The sequence below is a fragment of the Cydia strobilella genome, chromosome 2 (genome assembly GCF_947568885.1).
Source record: "Cydia strobilella chromosome 2, ilCydStro3.1, whole genome shotgun sequence".
Classification (NCBI taxonomy): Eukaryota; Metazoa; Arthropoda; class Insecta; order Lepidoptera; family Tortricidae; genus Cydia; species Cydia strobilella.
Window position 1 is genome coordinate 11,068,046 of NC_086042.1, and position 20,435 is coordinate 11,088,480.

The 20,435-nt window shown below is 36.5% G+C and overlaps 2 protein-coding genes across 4 annotated transcripts; one reads left to right on the top strand and one right to left on the bottom strand.

Moving 5' to 3' along the window:
• The first annotated feature begins 978 nt into the window (after positions 1–978).
• On the top strand, positions 979–15,436 carry LOC134751754 (probable ATP-dependent RNA helicase pitchoune). 2 transcript variants are annotated; one of them, XM_063687205.1, is made up of 9 exons: positions 982–1,383; positions 2,233–2,385; positions 7,198–7,359; positions 8,597–8,738; positions 10,198–10,360; positions 12,164–12,316; positions 12,815–12,982; positions 13,627–13,801; positions 15,287–15,436. In XM_063687205.1, exons 1-9 carry the CDS (start codon positions 1,137–1,139, stop codon positions 15,382–15,384), a joined length of 1,461 nt encoding a protein of 486 aa, XP_063543275.1. In that variant the 5' UTR covers positions 982–1,136; the 3' UTR covers positions 15,385–15,436. The 2 variants fall into 2 exon arrangements, with proteins under 2 accessions (XP_063543286.1, XP_063543275.1); XM_063687216.1 differs by lacking the exon at positions 2,233–2,385 and having other exon boundaries at positions 979–1,383.
• A 42-nt stretch (positions 15,437–15,478) lies between these two features.
• Positions 15,479–19,692, bottom strand: LOC134751774 (zinc finger and BTB domain-containing protein 43-like). 2 transcript variants are annotated; one of them, XM_063687259.1, is made up of 5 exons: positions 19,599–19,692; positions 19,296–19,523; positions 19,035–19,180; positions 17,826–18,393; positions 15,479–16,123 (listed from the first exon to the last, which is right to left on the bottom strand). In XM_063687259.1, the coding sequence occupies exons 2-5, from the start codon at positions 19,498–19,500 to the stop codon at positions 15,816–15,818; spliced, it is 1,227 nt and encodes a 408-aa protein (XP_063543329.1). In that variant the 5' UTR covers positions 19,501–19,523; positions 19,599–19,692; the 3' UTR covers positions 15,479–15,815. The 2 variants fall into 2 exon arrangements, with proteins under 2 accessions (XP_063543329.1, XP_063543319.1); XM_063687249.1 differs by lacking the exon at positions 15,479–16,123 and adding an exon at positions 16,241–17,479.
• Positions 19,693–20,435: the final 743 nt, after the last annotated feature.

Consider the following 20,435-nt stretch of genomic DNA (forward strand, 5'->3'; position numbering starts at 1 on the left):
TCACAAATGTATGTGGCGTTCACGTAAACGCGATATTTTTAAGCTTTCCCTGCGCAATGTTGACAGCTCGCTCGCAAATCAAACATGTACTTACAGTTCTTTTGCATAATGGTGACATTGTACAATATCGATAAGTTTTAAATAGGTAAAAGATAATTCGACGCATTCTTTACTTGCTTGTAGTAGTATAACTTCGTTGAATAAGTTGCGTTAATTTGGCGCACAGGCGAAGTAAACATGCGTTGCGTACGGCAAGGTCACGCCGCGGCCCCACCCTGCACGGCCTCCGTTGCCCATTCAGACCGCCCGCTAGCTTCGTTTGAATGCAAATAATATTTTTGTAATATTTGTTTATGCAGTGGATGCAAGTGACACAAATTCATATATCTTATTTATCCCGCATTTCAAATTAATAAGATGTAAACTCTAATATCTTTAATATTCTTTTGTAACGGTGACAGCCTGTTACAACAAAATCATCAAATATCTTATGAAGCTATGCCTTAATAAGACACAAAATCATTTAATGGACCTATTTAAACGATTAAATTCGACCTAAGTAATTTTTTTTAACTCTAATTTTTTTTTTGTGTCATTTAGAATATTATGACATAGTATCAGATTGCAGTGGACGTAATTGACACAAAGTATGTTTTCACACTAAAAACACTATCCTAAATGCAACACAGTTACATGTTTTCTCTCGAATATTTTTTTCTCCAAAATAATTCAAAATAAAAAATAATTACCACAAATTAACAAATTACTAGAAAAGCAAATTATATATATGACACAAAACAAAATGTAAGATCAACATCTTAACAAAGTATTCATAAGCGAAAACAGAATTGACTTTAATATTTTTATAACCTAGGGGTCAAAATATAGCCAGCGGTACAGGTCTATTATGATTTGGACCATGTATTAACTGTAAAAAAAATAATACTGTCAGTGTCACTGTCACGCACATGGTGGTGGTGAAACGTAGTGGTTATATACTCTTTGGTGGTGGTGCTTGTTTGTTTTGTTTGTTGTATTCCTTTCACTTCAAAAAAATAAGAAGATATCAAATGAAATGAATTGTTGTTCTTTAAGTATTTCATAACTTTTAATTATCCATGTGAAAATAAGGTACCATGTCTGAAGAAAAAACACGTCCAAAATTTAAAAGCTTAAGGGATAAACTCTCCAAAACTACTTTAAAAGCCATTAAAAATATGGGCTTTAAACACATGACTGCAGTACAAGCAGAAGTACTACCCACAGCACTAGATGGTCGCGATGTAGTGGCTACAGCAAAGACTGGTTCAGGAAAAACTTTGGCTTTTCTGGTTCCAGTTGTGGAATCTATAAGTAAACACTTAATGGATAGTCTAATCACAGGTGAGACAAATTTAAAATAAAAAATTACATTTTTAAATCATCATCATCATCATCATGTCAGCCGATAGACGTCCACTGCTGGACATAGGCCTCCCCCAAGGCTCCTCCTCCATTTTTTAATGATCTATGAAAAATAATTTGTCAAAGAAATAAACTTAGTTGTATATATATAAGTAAGTATAGTAGGCGCTCGGTAATTCAGCACCCAATTTTTTCCCCCTGCCAGATTTTTGGACCTCACAGATTAGGGATTTATGTGGGAAATAAAAGCTCGCAAACAAACACGTGGCACTACCAAACAAAGCAAGCTCTGTAATCAGGCATTTGGCTGTGTAAATTGCCAGATTACTGGACGTGCCCGATTTACGAGCGCCTACTGTATTCTTTATACAGTGTGGAGAAAAATGATGGGCCCTGAAGGGAAAGATTTTTAAAATCGCCCGGGAATCTAACCGACTAAAACTTCCAAAAAATAAACATCATCTATTTTATTCTACTAGTCGATACAGTTCATGTTAATGATAACATTTCTCCAAGAAACATTAGGTCTTACACTTGTCTGTCATACACAATATCCATAAAATGGAATATTTAGAACTCAAGAATATTTTTAGACAAAAAAAAACTATGAATGCAGTTTTGTTTCTTTTTAAAAATAAAAGATTTGTTTCCTTTAAGTAAAATGAGCTAACTTAAGGTTTTAAGGCACTTTCCCTTCAGGGTCCATTAATTTTCTCCACCTTGTATAGTATATTTTTTATAATATATATTCTTTTTTTTTAAACAACTTTCTTGCATCTCATATGGTTTTGTTTTGTCTAACAAACATATTTTTTTAAATAATTGTAGGTACCCTATGCATTATTATATCACCCACAAGAGAGTTAGCTACACAGACATATTCAGTTCTGCAAGACTTACTCTCATATCACAGCACAATCACATCAAGCTTGGTCATAGGAGGCGAGAACAGAAGGAAACAGAGTGCTGAATTATCAACAGGTAGATTACAGATTATTCTCTGTTGACTAATGAATAAACTGATCTCAAGTTTAATTATACCCGTAATTGCATCGTTTGTATTAACTTATGCCTATGTTATAATAATATAAAAAAACCGGCCAAGTGCGAGTCGGACTCGCGCACGAAGGGTTCCGTACCATAACGCTCAAAAAAGGCAAAAAAATCACGTTTGTTGTATGGGAGCCCCACTTAAATATTGATTTTATTCTGGTTTTAGTATTTGTTGTTATAGCGGTAGGGAATGCAACCGAGTAATGAAAAAACCGAGTATCGAGTTTAACCGTCGGTTTTTAACCGATGCAAAACCGAGGTGGGTTTTGGTTAAAAACCGCGGTTTCGAGTTTTTAATTTTTTATCGAAAATCAAACTTAATAACTCATCTAGGTATCAAATCAATAATTTACGATCTCATTTAAGGTATGTATGTGTAATTTTCAAGCAAAAGGTACTACATTGTCGCTTGCCATAAGTACGCTATGAAGGTTTTTCGTTTAAAGATACAAGCAATTTTCGTCCTTATGGTAAGCGACAATGTACTTACCTGTTGCTTGAAACGTCACATACTATGCGGTTACCTGATTGTAGAAAGAGACAGGAAAAAGAGTTGCCAAAGCTTGATTAAAAACCCACCGATTGTATATGAATACCTAAAGCGGTTTTGAAAGATTTTATTTAGATTAGTCCCATTATTATCATAATCTTTGGTGTAATTATTATTATTATTATTATTTCATTTTAGACAGGCAGCTGATGCTGGTACGTCTAAATCATAGTTCACTTAGCACAGTTAGCATAGTTTGTCTAGTCTATTTTTAAATTGATTAACACTTGCAGAGTTCACAACTTCTGAGGGTAATTTGTTCCAAGCCTTTACTACTCGGTTTGCAATAAAGTGTTTGCCGATATTTGTTTTGTGCTTTGTTGTTATTAGTTTAAGGTTGTGTCCTCTTGTGCGCGTGTTTGAGTTTCGAGCGAACAGATCGCTTAGTTCTGGACAGTCGTAATATCCGTTAATTATTTTGAACGTTTCGATCAAGTCGCCGCGTTCACGCCTTTTTTGCAGTGTTGTCAGGCCCAGCTTGACTAATCTTTCTTCGTATGAAAGTGACTTTAGTTGTGCGGGAATTTTAGTGAATCTACGCTGCACTCGCTCGATCATGTCAATATCTTTTTTGAAGTATGGATTCCATATCTGAAAGCCATATTCCAGAATTGGTCTTATGTAGGTCTTATATATCTTTAGCATTGTTTCGGTGGTGAGGATACGAAAAGCTTTTCTAATTATGTAGATTATAGAGTTAGCCTTTTTTACTATTCGTGAAATATGGGGTTCCCACTTGAGATCATTAGACACTATGACTCCCAGGTCTTGTTGGGTCATGGTTCCTGCTAACGCTACGCTGTTTAAAGTGTATGGCAACTTTGGGTTTTTGTTGTGCATGTGGAGGACTGTGCATTTAGATTCGTTGAGGTTTATAAGCCAGTCTAGGCACCAGTCCCTAATTCGGTTCAAATCTGACTGTAGTTTACTATGGTCTATCATGGGGTTTACAAAAAGCTTAGAGTCATCTGCAAAGAAGCTGAAGTTGGATTCGATGGTGGTTTGTAAGTCGGTAACAAATATGCTGAACATTGTGGTTGAGATGACCGATCCCTGTGGGACGCCGCTCCAGACATCAAATTCGTCAGAAACACTGTCAGCGATACCTACTCTAAATTTTCTGTCGCTTAGAAATGATCCTATCCATTGTAGAAGCTTTCCTCTTATGCCAAAGTGCTCGAGATGGAATCCATAGAAAATAATTTTTTTTAGGCATGAATATAGCGAGTTTTATATTTTCATCAACAAATCAAACATTTGAACTCAAAAAGGGTCTTCGATGAAGTAGCCCTGTTGATAAAGCTCAGAACGGAACTCCTAACTCCTTGACTTACTAGACTTAATGTCCTATGTCCCCTAGATGGGCCAGAGGGCGCCCACTGTGCGCCGCCATCTGGATCGGTCTTAATCTTCGTGCTTGAGTTCGCTCCAAGTCTTTCCAATAGCCTACGCCTCTGCAATAATGGTCTGTCGCCAGGTCTGCTTTACACAGCACCGTTTTCTCTTTCCCTGGGGATTCCAACCTAGGACTTGCCTCCGTATGTGGTGGTGCGTCGAGCTACGGCTACTTTGAGCCGCACTTTGGCCACCACCAGGGTGGTGATCACTGTCAATATCCGCGCCGCGGCGGTTACGGACATTGAGCAGCGACGAGCGATATTTTGTGCCAATGGCTAGGTGGTCAATTTGATTCCTGGTGACTCCATCGGGTGAATTCCACGTGTATTATAAGTCCAATGTACATTAGTTAATTATTGTTATATATGTAATTTTAATTCATGACCACAGGTTAGACTGTTACTGTTGTATAAATATATTATAGATAGGTATTTAGGTAAACTATATTTTGTACGCCGAGAGGCAAAACATGAAGGACTACTTTGTACAGTATAAATAACATCTCCATATTACTTTACTCATGTTTGACAAATAAATTATCTTTATACAATCGTGATATAATAGAGAGCTTTTCAGTCGAGTACCGTGTTTAAGCAACGAAGCTTGCTGAGTTGCTTAAGTTAAGGTACGAGATTGAAAAGCTTGATTATATCACTATTGTATACAATACTTTTTCTACGAGACAAAAAAATAATACTTTCAACTAGTAGAATCATATAAGTAAACAAACCAAAAGTATACAGCTAAGATACGCGAGCTGCCGCAGCCCGCGATACCTCGCGGCACGGCCGCCGGGCCCGGCGCCCCCGGCGGGTTGGTCAACGACACCTCCTCGTAACTCATGAGGCCCTGGTACCTGCTCCTTGCTAAATTCAGTTTTAAGACAGTTTTTTCTCAATTTTGGCCACCGTAGCCTATGGAGACTAACAAGCAACGCCACAGATTAATAAATAGTTACTACGTAACAGATACATCATTCCCATACTAAAGCGAAAATACCTACGCTATAATAGCCTACAAAATCTTAATAATAATACCTGCTGCTCAGGACGAGAAGAAATGTACCATAAGTACGCGCACAAAGAGTCGAGACTGCCTTGCTCGCCGTGCGAGTCACGTGCCAACGCGTCATCGTAAAGAATGCGCTAGGGTTATACTGTTACTTATGTTATTATTGTAATAAAACGAATGTTGCGAATCAACCATATTTTTTATTAGTCAATCAAATATAAAAACAACCTGACTAAAAAAACTCCTTAATTTACGATTTACCTACTTATGTTCAAAGAAATAAATGGTGACAAAATTCATAAAGATAGATTTAAAACACTACTCACCTTTCTTCGTCTCTCGGAAATGAAAAGACGACAAATTTTCCTTTGTTTTTTGACTTTTACACTCATCTACTGCACAATAATTACGTGGTTTCGGCATTTCGAAGCGTAGGCGCGGGAAACGTGCGGTGCGAGCGCTCGGGCGGGCGTTCGGCGGCCCTCTGTCGGTTGTATCATCGACGATACGCCGAGCGGTAGGCATATAGCGCGTGGCCTTGAGCGAGTGAAGGAGGCCTGGCAACGCTAAGCGGTTTTCGTAGGGTATGGATGTTGCTATATGAAGGGTGTCACATGTGCGTTTCTGACTTATGAAGCAATTATTTCTACTACAACATAAACATAAACACAATGTTTTTGTTGGCCAACCAATCACAAAGCAGATGCGACGCAGCAGCGTGTTTAAGTAGGCTAATTGGCATTGAATCGAGTCTCCTTAAACAAGAAACATTTTATCGAAATGTATGAAATTCTATTTTCAAAATTTTTATAATTGACTAAACCGTATCGATAAAATTCTTATGCTTGAGTCGGAAGTGCCATAGACTATCCAACGTTGAAAAGAGTAAGGTTGTAGTGTTGCATGTTAAGTTGTAATACACAGATTATACTCGACGAGTAGAAAAATACTATTATTTGTATATCCAAATGTAGTGTTCGCGCGGCGGCGCGGATGCAGCAGTTCCCAGAGGGATTCTCCCCATGTGACTCCTAACTCCTTAATGACGTGTACTTATGGTGTATGTAACTGTATACATGATTAGCGAACAAACACTCGTGTGATCTTTTTTCTGGAACTCACTTCGTTCATTTCATAAACCTACACTCGTATTTGATTTTGAATGCCTTTCATATTGTAGCAGTCACATAAACTACTATTAAATGTCTTTCTGTAATGGTTCAGTGTCACCAATGTACAGTCAGCAATACTATTAGCTTAGCACCATTAAATACAAACTTTTATGCAGGGGGGGTACGTTTTCTCTGCAGCTGACTGACACGTACTGTCACGCTTCGTGATTTTTGAGCCATTTAGTTAGTGGTTCTAGCTAAGTTGGACATTCCATAGCGTTAGTATTGAACAACCAGTTTAGCTAGGACCCTAGAGAATTACTCGGTTTTTAACCGATTTTCGGTTTCAAGTTCGAGTTTTAACCGAAGCAAAACCGATACTCGGTTATCGGTTATTTTGCATTCCCTATAGCGGCAACAGAAATAAATTATCTGTGAAAATTTCAACTGTCTAGCTATCACGGTTCATGAGATACAGCCTGGTGACAGACGGACAAATAGCGGAGTCTTAGTAATAGGGTCCCATTTTTACCCTCTGGGTACGGAACCCTAATAGTATAGTATACATTATTAAAACAAACATGTATATTATATACCTGAAATTGTGTACCTATGCAATAAAATTTTAATTGTGTTTGTAATAAAATTTGCTCATTATCAAAATTGCAGGTGTTCATATAGTAGTGGCTACTCCAGGCAGATTATTTGACCATATGCGCACAAAAGAGTTTGACTATACACATGTTAACTGCTTGGTCTTGGATGAAGCTGATAAAATATTCCAGTATGGGTTTGAAGAGGATTTGAAACAAATTATTGGCAGGTTGCCAAGTAAGTGCAAACAATGCATAATATCTGAACAAATTTATTTAAATTGTAGTTCCTCAGTAAGCTTAATAAGGTTTATGTCATGTTTTGTGATAGTCTGATAGACCTTCCTCTCCAGCCTAGGTCTTTTTATCCATTGTAGTAATAGTTTATTTTCATCTTCACATTGGGAGTTATGGGAATCTACATCATATCATATGTACTTATTATAATATAAATTATGAAGTAGTTTTCTAACCCTTTGAATCTCAATATCAACCTTCGTGCATTCCAATAAGGTTCACGACGACGCGCCTCACGCGATATGCGTGGCGTTCAAAGGGTTAGACTATGTGTTATAGTGGCTTTATTGTTTTATTAGTGGCAGTTTTTACAGGGGCTATACTATGCTAGCTTTACTTTGGAATATCTAAGGCGCTATTCCATTATTTTTGCCAGTTTTTGACCCCTTCCTCCCCTGGCTCCCCTATATAAGAAACAGCCTACTCCCTCCTGCTACAGATAAAAAAAAAATGTTTTTGGTAAATTTAAGTGGAAAAATTACTGCCTTGGGTTAGACTTGAACTCACGGCCTCTGGATCGATACTCCAGCCCTCTGCCAACTGGGCCACCAAGAGCTCATCCATAGTCAGCAAATCTTTCCGCTGTATGGGTCTAGGGGACCCTAGCGACATCTACGGTAAGAGCGTTACACTTCTTAAACGGCCACCTGAGTTTCAAGTCATATAGGAAATATATAGGAAACGCCGGTTGTCAACAATATGCCGGGACCTAATATACTCATATACTTCGGACACCTCTCACGTCGCTCCTCGGATAGCCTGGAGAATGTTATAATGACGGGTAAAGTTTAAGGCACCAGACCGTGACCAGACCTCAGGGCCCTCCTACTAGATGGTGTGCTCAAATCACTGCACTTATGCAATTAAAACTGCACGAGGACATGCGCTTGGCGAAGAATAGAAGCCTATGGAGGAACCTGATGTCACAATCCTCAGCATTGAGGGACCGACTGAAGAAGAAGGAAATTCACCAGTTACGATGTGCTACCCATTCTAAATTATTTATTAACGGGCAGAAACGTCTGCGAACGATGCTATTAAGCTTAGAATAAATTTAAAGGTGGAAAAAATACTGCCTTTGGTGATTTCAAAGTATCAAGGCAGTAATTTTTCCACTTTTAAATTTCGCAGTTCGCAGTTTCTGCTTGTTAAAAATTAATTTATATTTTTGGTTTCAGGAATAAGACAAACAATGTTATTCAGTGCTACAGAGGCAGAAACCACACAAGCTTTGATAAAGTCGGCCATGAAAGATGATGTCCAATCCATTAACATGAGTGAAGATAATACAAGAGCAACAGTTGAAGGATTAAAACAGGGGTAAGTAACTATGTATACTTATGTGACGTTTTTAACTTTAATTGGCGGTCTACACAGCGATTTTAAAATTGTTTTAGCAGCAGCGACGACCGGTCTGGCCTAGTGGGTAGTGACCCTGCCTATGGTCCCGGGTTCGAATCCCGGTAAGGACATTTATTTGTGTGATGACGCAGATATTTGTTCCTGAGTCATGGTTGTTTTCTATGTATGTAAGTATTTATCACTACATAGTATAAAACAAAGTCGCTTCCTGCGGTCTGTCTGTCCCCATGTCTGTGCCTATGCTTAGATGTTTAAAACTACGCAACGGATTTTTATGTTTTTATAAGAGTGATTCAAGAGGAAGATTTATATGTATAATACATCAGCATTGCACCCGTGCGAAGCCGGGGCAGGTCGCTAGTATTATATATACCTATCGTTGGCTGAGTACCCACGTGCCCACAACACAAGCCTTCTTGAGCTTACCGTGGGGCTTAGACAATTTGTGTAAAAATGTCCTATAATATTTATTATTTCCGCAAGTTTAAGCTAATATATTATTTGCTTTTTAACCCCCGACACCAAAAGAGGGGTGTTATAGGTACTTTTGACGCCAATGTCTGTCTGTGGCGTCGTAGCTCTCAAACGGAGGATCCGATTTCGATGTGGTTTTTTTATGTGAAAGCGAGTTTCCTTGCGGTGGATCTTAGCTTGATTGATAAAAACCGGCCAAGTGCGACTCGCGCACCGAGGGTTCCGTACATTACACAATTTAAACAATGTATTTTTTATGTGAAACGTGAGTGAAAGGTAAATTACGGTTTACGATTTATGACGTATTAAAAAAAACTACTTACTTACAAGATCTCGTTGAAACCAATTTTCGGTCGAAGTTTGCATGGTAATGTACATCATATATTTTTTTAGTTTTATCATTCTCTTATTTTAGAAGTTACAGGAGGGGGACACACATTTTACCACTTTGGAAGTGTCACTCGCGCAAACTATTCAGTTTAGAAAAAAATTATATTATTAGAAACCTCAATATCATTTTTGAACCCAGACGTATGGGTTTAATGAAAAAAAAAAAAATTGAGTTTCAGTTCTATGTATGGGGAACCCCCAAAATTTATTGTTTTTTTTTTCTATTTTTGTGTGAAAATCTTAATGCGGTTCACAGAAGAATACATCTACTTACCAAGTTTCAACAGTATAGTTCTTATAGTTTCGGAAAAAAATTACAGTGACATACGGACGGACAGACCGACAGACAGACATGACCAATCCATAAGGGTTCCGTTTTTTGCCATTTGGCTACGGAACCCTATAAAATGATCCAGCAGTTTGAAGAGTAGGTCGCACCTCTTTTTCTAAATAGTGCAAGACATTTTTTGACATAAGTAGGGGATTTTTAATTTTATAGTTACGTGCTTATAGAACCAGTTTTAGAAATGAACTCTTTAAATTCTTGTTACAGATATGCAATATGCGAGACAGAATATAGATTACACTGGTTACATAAATTATTGAAGAAAACAGTATCTTTTAAAGTAATGGTGTTTTTCTCCAGCTGTAAGTCTGTTATTTTCCACCATGAATTCTTTAGTAAATATTGTCAAATTGCAGTATTGTGTATTCATGTAAGTAATCATAATTAATACTACATTTGAATAGATGCAAGTAAATGTAGAAGTGTGTTTTAGGTTATGGATATTAAAGCGCAGTGCTATCTATCTAGCGAGTTCTTTGAAAAGGTTAAAATATAATGTGCTGTTACTTTAAAGCAGGGGTCGGCAACCTTTTAGCAGCCAAGGGCCACATAGTAGTTAACGAAATTGACGCGGGCCGCACTTTGTTAATATTTATGACTTTATCAGGTATTGTCGTTTGTCAAAATTATATACAAAATAGCCCAGGAGGCTCGCGGGCCGCAAGTGAGAGGTTCGCAGGCCGCCTGTTGCCGACCCCTGCTTTAAAGGGCTGGCATCCAGGGCATAAAATTCCATTAAAAAAACAAAAATTTGACACAATTCTGGGGATTGACACTATTGACAGGGCAAGCTATGCTGGCGCTATCGCTATCTGCTAAATACTTCGACCGGCCAACCCCATTTCCATGTCTAAAATATTTTTTTAATAGGTGGTAGTTGCACACGTACAGCGCTATCCACAACAATTACGACGCGACATTGTATTGAATTGTCAGTAATCTCTATTTACTTGCCTCTGGTATCACAGACAATTTTATTGAATGCTAGCACTGTTAGCAGATAGGCGAATTCAATCAAGAGTTTAATTGCGTCAACTCAGGGGGACTCCTCGTTGACAACTCGTCGACTTCAGGGATCCTGCCTGTTAGCTCAAAATATATTGGAGTGAAGCTATCATTATCTGTGTTTAGTTTTAGCTTTAACATATATATATTTTTGTAATAGTATGCTAGTTTTAAAGTATTTATCTATGGGCCACTAGTTGCTAGAAAATAAAGTTTTTAATTGAAATAATGAATAGGAGCAAAATAATTAATTAATTGTAAATAAGATATAATATTTTCCCCTCACTAGCTCGGAAAGCCGTCTTTTATCCTTTAAAACAAGCGGGGAAAAACGCATTTTATCCACTAGTGGGGAAAGTAATTTGACCTTGGATAGAGCGTGTTTAAGTAGCTTGACAGATAACAAAACGTAAAACGCTCATAATAATGGTTCGTTCGATATTAATTATCATTAGATAAATGATTTGAAAATTTAATAAAAAATACCAGATTTAGCTTTATTTAATGATCTTAAGTCATAAACCTTAAAATTCCATAATAAACGTTTGTTTTTTAATAATTATGTTAAATATAATTCTGAACGCACAAGTTAAGTCGATGTAATTTCAAAACGCATCATTGACATTTCATACGTCAGAAATGTCAACATTGACAACAAAAATTTTGCTTTAAAACTTCTCACGTAAAAGTACAGAATTTCGAGAGTTTTTTGTTATAATATCGTAAAAAAATGAGTGATTCCCGTTGATGAAGATGATCTAACGCCTGTGGATGTTGCACTTTCCTCGCTATAGTGAGGGGAAAAGTTTTGTGTTACACACGGGTGCAAATGTATTTTACTTCTCGTGTGTTAAAACACTCGCTACGCTCAGGATTCTCTTTTAGAACCACTCGCTTCGCTCGTGGTTCAAGTATAGAATCCTTTCGCTTGCTCGTGTTTCAATTCCACACTCGCGGGTAAAATACAACTTTGCACCCTTGTATAACAAATAACTATTATTTTGTTATACCTACACACTTACTAACTGTAGTGACTGTACATTCTGCTCTTCCTCGGACCTTACTAATGAGCCCAAACTTGATGGGGTTGCGTTTAAACACCACAAATATACAGAGTAAAGCTGAGTAAAAGTGTGTTATCAAATAGGGGCTTTGTCTTATGTTTTAGGGAAAAATGAACCAAGCTGACAGGACAGCAACCATAACAAATTTCTATAATGCCAAGAATGTGGCATTATTTTGCACTGACCTAGCAGCCCGTGGTTTGGATATACCTGCAGTTGATTGGATTGTCCAGTTTGATCCTCCAGCTGACACAAATGTAAGTAAAATCTATTTTAGCCTTGTATTTAAATTGTAGGTCTGAAGCATTCGTCCCAAGCACGCCGCATATGTAATTCTGTATTTACCTGACTATGGGAAAGCTTATTAAATGACGGTATGTCGGTGGCTATATTGGCCATATGTTCACTGTACTGTAGCATATAAACTACAAAGCCGATTTAAAGGGCGTCCGCGAGCTGGCGCGGGTGCCATTATAGGGAAAATCCGTCGCATGCGTTCGCGTCGGTCAGCGTTGCTCATACTATTTTTCATTAACCTTTTGGACGCCAATTACGTATATATCGGCACGGCAGGTCCAACGCCAAAGACGGATTAATCGGTGAAAGACCACAGAGCAACATAGACCTACGTGCATGTGAATAAAGTTCAATTTCAGTTTTGACACTTCGGTGACGGTGACGTGGCGGCAGAGTGACAGCTTTTGTGTTTGACACGACGTCGAAAAGGTTAAACGTCGTATTTATTAATGTTCCAGGAATACATACATAGAGTTGGAAGAACCGCAAGAGGCATAGGAGCTGCCGGGAACGCAGTCTTGTTATTGCGGCCAGAAGAAAGAGATTTTGTTGATTATTTACAAGACGCTAAAATTTTCATGGACAAGTTCGAATCGTGGAATCGCTATTATAACTTACAGCCAAAGGTACATCCTAGATTTTAACTGATGTACCTTACACCTCGTCCGCGTAGGCTATTCAGAGGGCCTACCGCGAACACCGGGTTATTCCCATTAGTTACCAGTGGTAACTACTGGGATTTTTTTCCCACCTTTTACCAGTGGTAACTACTGAAAAAAAAACCCAGTAGTTACCACAAAATCGAACTAAACTGAGTTGGTGGTAACTACTGGTAATTTCACCAACTCGGTTTGGGGGTAACTAATGGGAATAACCCCGAACACAGAAGTTCGCAAATTGCGGGCATCTTTCTCTGTCACTCTAATTATGCCTTAATTGGAATAAAGAGAAAGATGCCCGCAATAGGGTATTTGACTGTATTTAAAATAAATTCACACCATGCATGAAAATAAGCACCAGATAATTATTAGAAAAACAGAAATAGCAGTTGTTATTGAACACAAGTTCTATTTTAAAAATCGGATAGAAATATAAAAAGTAGGTGAGTTGACCGTGACGTCACTGTGTAATGTTTCAGTTAAATTCCATATCAGCAAATCGTTTTGAGAACCAAAAGAATTGTTAGGAGAACACCCTATTTGCGAACTTCGGTGTTCGTGGTAGGCCCTCTGCTGCTGACTCTTCATAACCAAACTTTGTTTATTTTTAGTTGGACGCAGCGTTTAGCGATCCCAATTTCCACAAGTTAGCTGTAGACGCGATGGAAGGCTACATTAGATCTTTTGAAGTCAGAAAACTAAAACACGTGTTCAACTTGTTAACCTTAGACCTTGACGCTGCTGCAAGGTCCTTCGGATTGAAAGAGAAGCCCGATGTCGATATTCGTAAGTACCTATTTGGATTTAATTTACCTCTAAAGGAATCACTCCGATAAAATGTAATAAAGGTACCTATAGCTAAGGAGCATTTTAGATGTCTAAATTGCTGCTTTATTATTATTTTGTTTATCCTTCGGTACAGTTAGGACAAAGGCGGGAGTTATAAATTGTGAAAAAAAAGCTATTACTCACTCGTGAGCACTAATTTATACGAATCAAGTAAGTTTAAATGAGTTTTACTTTGAAAATACTAACGGTCATAAATTATTATTTTTGTTTATGCTTCAGAGGCCGGTGTCGATTTTAGTCGCAAAAATGTAAAATTAATAGATTTCGTCGATGAAATTGTACACCTTTTGTTACCAAATTGAAATAACAAGTACTGGTTTCTATTAGCACGTCTTCTTATCTTGCCTTTTATCAGATCAATTTTTTGAAAACAGGCTCACTAAATTAGTAATGTTTTTTTTTTCTGAAGGACGTTTAGGTAAACGCGCGTAAAGCACTGATTTTGTCGCTCTTATTTGTAAATTTCGTAAAGTTTGGACTGCTAAAATGGTAAATTTGTATTACACATATTCGGTACTTGACCTTTATCAGATTACATTTTTGTTATATGACTTAGAGTTCGAGGACATGAAAGTTAAACGAATTCAGTTTTCTCCAGAAATTACTTCAAAACAAGTTACAATTTCTCTGAAAATCGACTTAATTTCAACGTAATTTGGATACTTGAACAATCTACAACATTTGCTGAAACTATTCTTATACATCAATTTGTATAATTTACCACCATAATTTTTTGTTGAATTTTTAAAAACTGCCCCTTCTCTTCATATATAACCGGTGACGCACGCTCGCGACCTCAGTATTAAAAAGCAAGATGAGAAAACGTGCTAATAGAAACCAATACTTGTTATTTAGATATTACGTAACAAAACGTGTTTAATTTCAACGACTAAATCTATCAATTTAAAATTTTTGCTCCAAAATCGACTACGGCCTCTTAAAGATATTTAATTTGATTAAATGTAATAGCAGTTTAAATTTATATTGACACAATTTTCAATTGTGGCTGAATGTCGATGGGTCTGTGCCTTCGATGCCTAAACTACCAAAAAATTTCAATATGGCGGACGAATGTTTGAAATGTCACCGTATTTAAGAAGGATTTCGCTTAAAATTTAGTTTTTTCTTCGCAAGTGTGATGAAAAACATTCGTGTTTAATTCCGGGGGTAAGAACATTGTTACTCGAGTCTTTAATTCACTCCAGCCATAGACTCTCGTACAGTATTTCACTTACCCCCCACGTTGCACAATATAAGTACTATTCTCAATGCCACTGTGAGCTGTAAATCAATAGAATTATGCGTGTGCGATGGATAGGAAATGGCGGGTCATCTTACGAAATTCTTTGTGTGCCTAGGGTCCATACTTTATTACTTTAGTGGATACTTGGATAGAGATAAACTATTTTATTTTTATTCCAGATGTGGGATTTAATAAAAAACACAGACCAAGAAAAAGACAAGCAGCAATGCTAGCAGTTCAATCTGCACCAAGCACTAAACACGCGACTCGGCTGTAGTTTAAATGTCGAAGATGAAGAAATGTTTATTAAACTATGTAAATAAACGAAAGATTTTAAATCGTGTATATTATATATTGTTTTTTTTCCTTCTTATTCATGTCAATTTTACGGTAAGAATTAAATATCTATCCTTGACTAGACATTCTATGGGAGATACTCTTAAGATATTTATAAGTACAAAACTTGTAACTATATAATATAGTTAGTGTTATAGAAAATAAATAATTTTAGGAACTTCGTAATTTTATCAAATATTTAGGTTACGTATCAAATGCGTCAGATGTGTCCACTAGTGTTCAGTAAGTACATTACGAATGTCCACATAACATCATCCTCCTAGTTAGCCTTTGATCTTAATGATGAGATTTGTAGATACTGTTATACACAACTTCACACATGTTTGAAACAGGAGACATACAACAATTAACTTATTTCGGCAACACGTTCATTTCATAAATGCTGTTCTTCGATAATTTCTCATAACAATCCTCATGGTTATGCTGATGGTTGACGGCATATATCATAGTGTCTATAGTTTCAACAGTGGCTGGACATCGATTTAGTGAGAAGTACTGGACGCACCTCCACGACGTTTTACCATGTGTTGTTGAGTGTTTTGTATACACAAAGTTCATATGTACTAACTGTTTATGTCCTTTTCGGCTGTATATGTATTTATACCTCACTGGTAACTGTTGATTTTCGCACGTATCGTTCACAACCAGCGACAGGGCACCTGTAATAATAAATAGGAATAAATGTTTAACTAACAAACTAATAAAATAAAGCATTGTATCAAGACAGCATATAAGCATTATGGAATTCTTGTGATCGCAATAATAACATAGACGAGTTGTCGTTTATAAGTTTTATTTGTAGAAAATGGATATAAAAATACATTTACTTAATTTCAAACCACACAGAATACAAAACCACACATTGATAAAAATAATAATGTAGATATCATAACATCACAAGCCTGCTCTCCGACTCGCTGATAATGAAGGTTTACATACTGGTCACCTGACAATGCCAAACCAATCACTTCAAATAGTAGGAATGTGAATCTTATTTCAGTCACAAAACACGAGTCAATGTTCATATAACGTAGAGATCATAGATTTAAGATAAGAATATACTAAGATTAAACCAAATCACCTTATTGTCAAAATTATTCTTGACATAAGGCAAACGATTGGGGAGCTTATTTTCAATAAATAATCATTAGACTAGAATATGAGCAATTAAGTCTTTGACGTATTTTTGAGATGGCAGAAACAATGGCACAGTATGAATTTTCATACAAATAAATGCATATTGGAAGATTGTAACAATTTCCTTGCACATTACAATGCTTTTTTAATTTTACATTCTTAGTGTAATTGGCACTTGAGAGCTGAAAAAGCTCACTATCACAGTTAATTGTCAATAATTTTATTGTGCTTCATAGTTAGGTACTTCTGGAGAAAACATTGTTTTCTATTTTTGTATATGTCAATTATGTTATAATTAAATATTTTAAAACCTAACATGATTAAGAATAAACATTGATCTTATCAAAAGACTTTTCCGAATGATCTCCTTACTGGATTTCTTGGTCCCAGAAATCAGAATTGTTTAGAATCTATGATTCAATTATATTTCTCAATTAGAGTATCACTAAAATCATTACAAATATCTCTTAAACTTTAAACTACATAATTAAGACATCTCTTTAGAGTTCTAATAATGTAAAATATAAAAGTAAAAATATGTGTTGATGCCTATGGTGCATAATAGTCTCCTTGCAACTGTGATACTTTGAGTATATCATTATAATGTATTTCAAAACATGGCGATTTGCAAAATGGTAGTTCACAGGCACTACACATAAATCTGGTATCACGCCTTTTTCCGATTTTCCAGCATAGTCTGCAAGATCTCTGGGGGTACTTCTTTTTGCCATCTTCTTTTTGTGGTATGGTTACCAGTCGATGTTCTGCTCTGTGGCTCGGGTAATCTTCATGTGGGTTAGTTCTCAACATGTTGTTAGCCACTTTACCATTTACTAAGTTTTTTAGATCGATGAATAGTGAGTTCAGACTGGGACAATCTGAAATCACGATGGGCATTTTCATTACAACATTTGCAAAACATAAATTATTTCAGCAGTTATACAGTAATGTTGAAAATGCCATCGTGTTTTCACAGTATGAAGGCATTGCAAAAAAAATGGCATAATGTTGGTGAAAATAAAAATGATTGCATTTTCAACACAATCCTGGATGTCCCAATTCTTGAGACACCAATAAATAAACAAACAAGCATTAGTAGGTAAGCATAACTTAAAAATTACCAAAACAACCATTATGATTATATGGTTCTTAAACAGTAGCATAAAAATAAATGTGTCTAACTTACAGATACTTTAGAAATATATAAAATGTTATATTACTTACTATCTTGTGGAGAGTGGTAATCTAGTCCCATTGATAAATCCTTTTGTCCTTCCAGAGATCCATCATAATTCTTTGGATCGTTGCAAATTGCTGGGTCAGTGACTATGATGTCACTGTCATCACATTCAGTTTTAAGATCTAGTGCACTTTCAGATTCCTTACTTTTGTCATTGACATCTTTTATTGTTCGGATTATATGTGTGCTGAAAGGTGATGTGGCATCTACTGGTACATCATACATATTTCTTATATTATCATAGTTATTAGAATGCAGATGAATGTTTTGTTTTTCTTTAGTTTTGGGTCTCTTCTCTACATTAAGCACATCTGTGTAGTAATTTTTTTGAAGAAACTCTTCAGATTTCCTTTTCAAACTGCTTAGCCTCTGGAGTTTATCTATAAATTGTTGTTGTTTAAAAATATCCTGCACATCATTTTGGGAAGTTTCCTCACTTCTAGTGTTTTCAAAAGATTCTGTAGGACATGGCTCGGGCTCAGGAGTGGAGCTGGGTAATTCATTATCATGTATAGATAAGTTTTGTTCTCTCTCATTGTCTTCTTCATCAGTCTGAAAAGTAATAATATATGAAATTACTAATCATTACTTTTCCTAGTTTATGGTATAAAAAGTTTTATTACTGATCATAAGTATTGTTTAAAGGAGATGGTAACCATCTCGGTTATTCAAAAATGTATCTGTATTATCGGGAAACCCTCTGAAACAAATAAATCTTAGTGTGTTGCATTCAATGGATTCTAAGAAGGCTTATTAATCTTATTGTTTAATAAATTAAAAGAGCTTTTTGATAAGTTTTTTTAAAGAGAATTCCTTAAAAAGAAAATACAGTCCAATAAAAATCTCATTATTGAAACTTGAGATAATTCTATGGAGCCCAAACACAATGAAGTTGCATTATTTTATCAGTTCCTTAAGTTCCTCTGGCCATCTTCAGCCTCCATCATCAGATTAGCTGGATTGGACCATAATATTAGTCACAGGTTTTACATAAAATTGACAAATTTAGCTCAATTCAACCACCAAGTAATTTATACTGGATTGCAAATTTTTAAGCAACTTACATATACAATTTAAAACATAGGAAGTTAAATACATTCTTTTTTCATGTGGAAATAATTGATGCATCCTATACCCATTGTTAACTCTACAATTGGTTTGTATTGGACCTATATTTAAAGATAAAAACTTACCTCTTTATTGGTCAATCCTTTAATTTGCAAAACTTCTGCTGTGCCTAAAAAGCTAGTGAGATCTTCTCGCTTTACACTGACTTCTCCATTGTACATAAATTGTAACAAATCCCTCATGGCTTTGTGTGTAACATCCCTCAAGACAACTGCAACACATCTCAATTGAATTAAAGCTATCATAATTGAAAAAGTAAATAAAACACTCGACCGAGAAACACTGCTTTGAATACACAGTTTGTCCATAAATAAAATTAAACTTACTAATTGGATGTTGACACGGATTTACTTGGAACATCTTCTTGAAGTAAGGCGAACATATCGATAAAATTACTTTGTGTGCCTGTAGTAAATGGCCGTCTACCGCAATAGTCACATCCACAAATTCACCGTTTCCTAATAAGCCAGCGAATCCTTTTGTTAGGTTTCCATGAAAGTTGTTCCAAGACAATGAGAATTGTTGATCCATTTTTATCTAGTTTCAAATTGCATCTGGAATAAGAATGGATAATTATTATCCTCCTCGGACCTAAATTTCCACTTATCAAGTTGTAAAATGGTATTTACTCTTCCCCGGTAGTATTCGCAATTTAATTTAGCAATTTTAATTTGCGAAGCAAACTGACATCTCGCATAGCGCGTCGGTCGTGATGCTTTTTGCTTTGTCTGTGGTAAATAATTTAACTGGTTTACACGTCTTAAAGGTCGCACTACCGCACCGGTCCCTTCGTGCGGTCAAAATATCCCTTTCTCGCTCAAACTTATAGCTGCGTCTTTAACGCACGTACGGCAACAACCTTACACACTATCGATATGTGCGCCGCACCCACAGTCTCACCGCACCAAGATCGCGGTTTGGTGCGGTAGTCTGTTACGTTAAGCAATCCAGACGTTACAATTTTTCGCTCAATCTGACCTGAATTTTTTTAATCCGGTGGTGTGGATGCAAACTGAAATTGAAGCTAAATTGAAGGGTATTGGAATCGTTTAGTCGCTTCTTTAGAGGTAAATGAAGGGCTTGAGACAAAATAAGCCACTTTTTGCATAAATATCTTTGGAAATCCGCGTCTTTAAAGCACTGTTCCCTCATTTTTGTTATCTCATCAACTACATTGCCGTGGTTGATAGTGTTTACAGACGGTGTGACGTAGCGTTGGTGCGGTCCGGCGCATGTTCGATAGTGTATCTGGAGGCACGGGAGCACAGATTATTAACTAGTTACTTCGTAAGGTTGCACCAAACTTGCGGCGCGGCGGTTTACTATGAAACTTTCCATACAATAAAATTTAGCGAACGATGACAAACTGGTGCAACCGACCCTAACTATGTATATATATATATATATTTTTTTTTATATGCATACTCATTTTTAGTTTTAATCATGTGTCGATAGATGGCGCTAAA